General features: G+C 36.7%; 1 protein-coding gene across 1 annotated transcript; it reads right to left on the bottom strand.

The window, feature by feature from the left end:
- Positions 1–2,693: 2,693 nt before the first annotated feature.
- On the bottom strand, positions 2,694–7,909 carry LOC121412416. Its single transcript, XM_041605227.1, has 6 exons — positions 7,516–7,909; positions 6,213–6,328; positions 5,718–5,792; positions 4,839–4,919; positions 3,194–4,198; positions 2,694–2,699 (listed from the first exon to the last, which is right to left on the bottom strand). The coding sequence occupies exons 1-6, from the start codon at positions 7,751–7,753 to the stop codon at positions 2,694–2,696; spliced, it is 1,521 nt and encodes a 506-aa protein (XP_041461161.1). The 5' UTR covers positions 7,754–7,909.
- Between the last annotated feature and the right edge of the window lie 206 nt (positions 7,910–8,115).

Genomic DNA, 8,115 nt, shown 5'->3' with positions numbered 1-8,115 from the left:
GACTGGGGGGGGCTGATTCAGCCCCCCCTCGACATTTTTCGCGATAAATCCGCTGCGCGAAATTTTTTGACCGCGTCGTTCACTGACTTTTTACTTTCAAGTCTCGCGCAACTTTTGAGACCAAAATTGTGACTCCCGGGTACGCGGTTCCAAAATTACGCAACATTTCGTAAGTGCATGCAGACCCAAAATTACTCAAAAACATGAATTTGTGTACAAATCCAATGCAAATAGTGTTCTTAGCCAAAATTCATAAATGTTTCATTATTTTTCCTTTTACTGCTTAAAATCAATTGATTTTATCTTGTTTATGGTCAAAATAAAGTCCCCGACAATTTCCATTAAAAAACAATAAAAAACAAAAAGTCGAAAAACAAAGAAATACATAAGAAATTTAGAAAACAATAGAATACATAAGAAAATAAATTTGATTTTGAAATTTTTTTAAAATCAATTTGATCAGATGCCTATCTAGAGTATGTGAAACAAAAATTAGCATTTCAGGGGCATTATTTTATTAATTAGAGCAAGCTTATGATTTTACGCATAAATTAGCATAATTAATGAGACATGAGATTTTTTGCCGAATTTGATGTTATAGTTTTGTAGATAATGCCATGGGTAAAGCGTGTGCCAATTTTCGTCGCGATCGCGCGATCAACGGCCAAGATCATAAGGGGGGGGACTGAATCAGCCCCCCCCCCCAGTCTTTTTAGGCGTCGAAATAGCCCAGTCTATTTAGGGTTAAGAATAGTTATATAAATTGAGCCAATTCCATGTTTTCACATAGAAAAAAAGTTATAATTCTAGTGAAAAATTATTGTACTTTGCAAAAGTCTATTACAAAATCTCAGGATGAAAATTATTGTAGCCAAATGACCATAAGGCAAATTACAAAGTGGAGTCCCGAGTGATTGGTTAATCAGTGCAATATAGTTATATAAGTGACGTATTGGGCCTAAAGATTTGATAGAAGACGGTTTCACTCTAGTAGTAGCAATACTAGGCAACAAAATAATTACATCAATAATTACAACAAACAATTTGTTTTGTGATTGATGCCGGATAGCTAAATCAGAATGTGCTCTTTGAAAAGATAGTTCTTAATGAATTTAAATCTATTAATTAATCTATTAATCTAATTAATTTGTTCAAAAAAATTTGATGACAAAGGGATATGTTGTCAAAATTTACTTACTGCTCAGCTTAATATTACCCCACCCCCTTCCCTCTCCAAAAAAATGAATTTGTCTAATAGTGAACCAATACAGAAATGTGATATATTACATGCAATTTATTTGTAATTTGTCCAATAGTTACGGTAGATTTTTTTTTCTTTCGCAATCTTTTTTTTTGTAAAGTACTGTAAAAATCAATAATTATTCCAGGTAATGGATTGTTTTTACATGCTAGGAAGAACACTGTAAACACACCTTTATTTCATTCAACAGTTATATAATACCTAAAACTGATAACATTTTTGTGTTCTGATTATCTGTTAACCAAGCATTTCTACACCTGCATGCTACAACTGCATTGATGGGGTGCAGGGACTCCAGGGAGGAATCACATATGATACGGTGATATACTACCATGATAAGAATTTAAGTATAAAATGTATCATTTCCTTCTGATCAAATATCATTTTCAGGACACAGATTTCAATCAATAAACCTATGTTATCATTTTCATATGCTTCACTTTTCCTATGCCTTAGAACCTGAAAATACATTTTTTTGAGGTAGTCCTCACCTGCATAACTTACTTGAAAATGTTTGAACATTTGTTGATGCAAGGAGATTGAAAGCAGCAGACCCCTTTACACCACACCCCGGATAAATCTTGCAGTGAACTACCACCACACCCCATGATAAAGATGACTTTGGGACCAGGGTACAATGAATGTTATATCCCTGGTCTGCCATAAGTTACTATTTCTGTTTGAGAGTGTCATTTAATCTCCCGAGACCATATTTGGAAGAGTGGCAACATATTCAACATCATTAATTGAAAGGAGTATACCTTTTGTGATAATATTATCACAGTTCATTGCAAAAATACTGCCTCTTGAAACTTCATTGATGAAATCAATTGTACTGCCCAGTTCTTGACCATTCACACATCTGAAAGGTCTATTTACATCCAACCTATCTACCAACAATAATACATGTTTGTAACAAATACAATCGTCAAGATCAACACAATTGTGATTTTGGAATGAGATAAGATGAATTATTTCCCCAAGGAAATCTCTTGTTTTTATGGTAGAATCATTGCGTTTGAATTTATGTGAGTACTGCTTAGTTGAGAAAAGAACGTTGTTAACTACAAATCGTTCAAAGCATTCTACACGAACAACAAGGAGTTCTTCTCCAAGAAATTGTTGAACAGCATTTTGACAGGCTTGACTCAAATCTAGTAGTCTCGACCTTCCAAGACATACTACCTCAGCAGTGCCACTTCTAAATCTTGAAATATTTTTAAGGATTCGTTCACTGCCAATCATTTTGGAGACGTATGCATCAGCACCCAGTGAGGTTATGAAAGACATATTCCTGACTAGGGTTTGTAGTCTACATACTGACTGAAATATTTGCTGTGGTACATAACTTGTTCCAGAGAACAATTTTTTGATATAACCATTGTAAGATTCAAACGGAAAGGCAGAAGTAGCCCACAAAGGGCCCCACTGTTTAACACTGTCAGTCAAATGTAATAATAAGTGTACATTAAATGTTGCTTCTCTTATACCATACAAGGGTTCAATAAACATGACAAATTTCCTCAGCATGAATTCACTACACTTCAGCATATTGGGTGTTATTCTTGTTGAAGTCAAATTGTAAATTGCACCTATTAGCATTGTCCAGTGGGCCAAATATCTATTAGGAAGTATATCTTTTAAAATCACTGGAGATATGTACATAAATGTTCTCCATTCAGATGCCTTCCAGAAGTGTACATCACTCAGAGACCTGGGCACTCGTGAAATGGCTTTACACACCTTCACAGAGAGTATCCTCTTGTTAATTTCCTCTCTCCTGTTTCCCACATAGAAGGGTAATTGCCTGTTGGCAGGGTCTAACCACATGTTAAGAAATCTCCTTATGGTACCTAAACACACTGCGTGCATATAATCCGGCACAAGGCTAGAGATGATATTGAAATAAACCAGGAATGAGAGCACACTTACTCCTTTCACGCCCTCAATACTTCGTCCTGATTCTGCAGCAAGTATGCTCTGCCTCATTGTCTCACCAGGTGTTCTTTTCTCTGCAGGAGGGTCCACATAAGGGTATTTCATGGCCCCTTCTGCATATGTACCTTTCTGCTTACAAAACGAACACCCATAAAAACCATTGAATTGGACAAAATTCTGTAGAGCTGGCCTTGCTACAGAATCAACACTACATACAAGAGGGAAAACTCTTGACGTCTTTTCTTCACCAATGTGTGTCCACTTTAGGCCTGTAGAAGAGAGGATATTACTCTCGTCTACAAAAGGTTTAAGGAAAACCGACATATCTGGCTTTTTGCCTCCGAACCATAGTGCTGTGAGAATAATGTTCTCACTTCTCATTTTTTGTGGCAACTCATTTATCAAGCATAAAATGCGCCACATGGATGACCTCGATGATTTGAAAACAGGCACACCATCCGTGTTCCATGTCAGGGATAAGTTGTTGGGATTGGAAAGCAGTCCACTTGTAACCAACTCTTGGTACAACTCCCCATCAGTGATGTCAGATATGGAATCACCAGTTTCAATAACTCTGTTCAGAACTGTAGTACCAACAGCTGTACTCTCCAAAAGATACTTTAGCTGTTGGGCTAAAGACATTGTCAAAAAGAATTTTCCTTCTTTTATCTTAATCTCATGATCAACATGCTCTCCACAATAATCACACCTTTCTGGAAGCTGCCCTATCTTTCCTAAGTAATTAAAACAGTCACAGTAGAAGTGGAACTCACATGTATCCTTGTAATTATTTAATACTTTATTAAATAGATACTTTGATTGTGGTAGGGACTGAGGGCAGTGCAAATTGATTAGATGTATCAGGTCCTGAAGGGCCTCTCCTGTTAGGTGATGCTTCAGTGCATAGGCAAGAACTGCCAGGAGACTATCCATTTTAGTCAGGTCACTTCCATCGCTCGAGATAGCATCATTCCCATTCGGAACCTGCATATGATTCCTCTGAAAAAAGAGTATGTAAAAAAAAGAACTGAATCAGAGATACCAGACCACATATCACGTGAATATATATGAGACATGTTCCAATTGAGGAAGTATTCGCAGTGTCTTAAATTGAAAACATCAGTGGTAACTGTTCTTCTGTTCATATTTTGATGATCCCCCGAGAATATATAAATGAAAGAAAATAAAGAAGAGAAAATGTATTTAATCAGTTTGCGTAATCAATCTTAGACAGTTTTACTAAGAAATTCACATTCATGTCACCACACATTTAGTTGCACATCAAATGTAGGAAAGTGTAAAAAATAATAATAAAAAAAATTCCAAGTACAACATTAAAATCTTGTCTGGCATTTACTTCTTCATATCAAGATGGAAAATAAAATGAAGTTAGTATTTCACAAAAACAGGAAAAACAAATTCTGTTACGGGTTCAAATATTAACAAGACACTCGGCAAATAGGAATTGATATTCTCTGCAGCCTAACTTGCTAACTCCAATTTAGACTTCTTTGATTTCCATGATTTCTAAGGACAATACTCCATGAAATAAATTACAGAAATTAATATTCAAATTGGTATTAAAAATACATTGTTGCCTTTTCTATGAAAAGAAGATTCTGTGAATAGATGTACCAACCTCCTCCACAAATTCTGGAATCCTTTGTCCATCTTCTGATCCCTCATCAGAGTCAGAGTCATGGTTGAGATCAATGTCATCCTGAAAAAGTTATGATGGAAAAAGTGTCACACACTGTCTGTTTTAATTCATTTATCTATTTTTTAATGAATTTTTTTTTAATTTAAATTGTCAGTCAACTAGGCTTGAAAATATGTCTGAGCTAGAGAGATGTATGATTGGCTAATTTAGGAAGGCAAGAATTAAGGGATGGAGTCAGCCACAGCTGCATGGAGTCTAGGATCAGGTTATGCACTTATCTCCTCACTGTAGCTTCCAGCTTAAGTCCTGAAATTTGCTAGTGTTGCAAAAAAAATAATAAAAAAAATAAATAAAAAATAAATCAATTAAATCTGGGCGAGAAGGCATATATTTTTAAATTGTGAAAGCATGAAGATCAAGATTTCAAAACTAGAGGAGGGGTTGAAGCAAAAATTGAGGAAGTGACTTCAAGTTCACACGCACACACACACACAAGCACATTAGCGGTGGTAGGTGACAGATTACTTCGCGCATGCGCAGCGCTCCCAAAATTCCTTAATCTCGTACGTCCACATGGCACGTCACAGAAAACTAAAGCCCCGTATTGCCTACGGTGCTCCTGAGATTTTAATTTCCACTCAAAGCATTTTCTGACTATGTGTGTGTTGGGGGGGGGGGAGCATTTGAACACCACTGCTAGGATTATCAAAATTGCATTATGTAGGCTATAGTATGTTCCATCTTTTAAGACATCATGCAACATTGACTATTCATGTTGGATAAATTTAACATCTGATCCAGACATATCATATGGTTTCAAACCATATAATATAGGTAAGATTTTGGTTTCAAACATACCTCTTCCCACATGCCGTGCCTCCTTTCTTCATCATTTGATCCTTCTGACCAGTCTTCATGAAGATTAATATCCTCCTGCAAGCAATGAAATGAAGATTCTGAAATAATAAATGCATCACAGTTCAAGACCTTAGTCTGCTTTTTGGGGGGATAATTGAAAATTGAAAATATTTTGTTTCACTCCTTATCTCTCCGACGTCAGTGCTTAGTGACACTAAGTACATTCTGAAATGCTGACAGAAGTAAGTTTTATACAAAAAAATAAGTTGAAAATATGTGAAAGCTTTTCCCCTCTATTTAAAATAATATCAATCAAGTGGGAAAAGAAACATAAAATACAGTTACTTTACAGTGTTATTTACTGAATAATTTTCTTATCATTTGGGAGATTTTGGCAGGCTAAGAATGAAGAGAACTTCCAAGATTTTGTCTTTTTGATGACAAATACCCAGGTATTGTCTTACATTTGTACACAATCTGTTTGGTTGTACTTACACTTGCTTGACTACTGTTGGAATGGCCATCATGATGATCATCACTCAGACTGCTGATGCTGTGTATGTGTGGTGATGGCAAATCTGGCACATCATCGACCGATTCTGGATCAGAATCTGTAAAGTATGCAAAAAAGGAGAAAAATACTTAAGAGTCTACTCCTCAATTGCATGATTTGCATAACCCATTAACACAGCCCCATGGAGTCCAGGGGTGGTCACAGACCATTAGACATTGAACTAATTAGAGAGGTGTACAAAAAAATAATAATAACTTTATCATAATTTATGCTAATTCCGGATATAAAGTTACTATGTCTATGCCTTTGATTTTGCTGAACTTAACAATAAATAATACTTGCTGAAAGTTTTGCAGCAGCTTGTCCATGAAATGATTTCTGAATGTGATCGCAGTGATTAATACAGGGATTGCATTGTGAATTTTTTTTGCCCCCCTCCCCCCCAAAAAAGTCGGCAAATTAAACCAAGAAGGCAAGAACAAAATGAAGTGCCTGGGCCTGGCACAGTGCACTCTTTCAATGAACAAGTTTATGATATAACCTTGTTCTCAGTTACATCTCCATGTGTGGCAAAATAAGGGTGGCAATGTTTGGTTTATTTTCTCTTTTTCTATGGGACAAATGCTTGATTTTTCTTACACTGACAGTTTTCATTACAGCTATCTATCATATCACTTGGATCTTATGCAAATTTAATTCTTTAAATTATTTTTTTCTGAATTAAAAATAGAGATTGAAAAATGAAAATTTTCTTGCCATATTACTTTCCACCAATAGAGGGCGTGCACAAAAATATGCCCCCAAAATTCAAGTTTTTGAGCGCTCTAGTGAATACAAAAATTATTCCCAAGTTACTAATGAAATATTAATTGCAACTGTATGGAAATAAGTAATTTTGGTCACAAAAGTGATATTTCAATGATTTTTTTAAAGTTCGTGCTATGTACAGCATTGGCATACCATAGTCCTACCTGTAGATTCCCCACAGGCAGGATGGTTGCAGTGAAGAAGTGCACAGTGCATTACATTTACAATTCGCTTTCTTAAATTCTAGTAGTCTACGTAGCTAGATCCTTAACCTTACCATGACTGACAGTTAGATCGACCAGGACCTAATGAAATTTTTGTGATTCAGAAAATTTCCTGCAACAGTGCATGTGAGGCTGGGCCAAAAATAGAAGCATTGATAGAAATTAGAAAACATAAAAAATAAAATTATTTTTTTTTTTTTGGAAAACTAAAAAAGTTGGATAAACACAATGAATGATGAAGTTGGATAATTACCAGCACGTCTATGAGCATGAGCATCAGAATCCTGATCACTGAAAACATCTTGATTTTGAACAAAATCTAACAACTGCTCAGCCACAGGAGCGTCATCTTGATGATCATGATCTGATTCTGAATCGGTTTCCAGCTCCACTTCATGTTGCCGTCGTCGTCGTAGAGCAGTAGTTCTGGGCATTAAATTTTCCCCATCCTCCAGCAAATAGCGTTTGTAACGTCTTCTTTCGTTGTCCATGGTAGTAACTAAAAATGACTTAGTCTACTTGGCCGACTAGTTAACAAATGCACGTCTTACTCATCTCTTGGCTTTCACAGCACATGGATCTGCGTGCAAGTACCGTATATCACCTCAATTTCAATTATGTGATTCCACGCGCCCGGCCCGGGCGCGGCCAGGGCTCCCCGCCGCCCTCGCCCGCGTCGCCTGTCTCGCCTCGCGGACTGCAGGTCATCAGAGCTAGTTAGGGCCGTCGTTTTATTGTGCCGTGCGCGCGCTTATCATTGGAAATAAATCATAAAAAAATAAAGCTGATGGGGGGGGGGGGAGGGACTCTGTGACATTTGTTCGCCCAACCCCCACCCCCTCCCCCCCAAAAA

This window comes from Lytechinus variegatus, chromosome 4 (assembly GCF_018143015.1).
Source record: "Lytechinus variegatus isolate NC3 chromosome 4, Lvar_3.0, whole genome shotgun sequence".
Classification (NCBI taxonomy): Eukaryota; Metazoa; Echinodermata; class Echinoidea; order Temnopleuroida; family Toxopneustidae; genus Lytechinus; species Lytechinus variegatus.
This window is presented reverse-complemented; position numbering and strand designations above follow the sequence as displayed.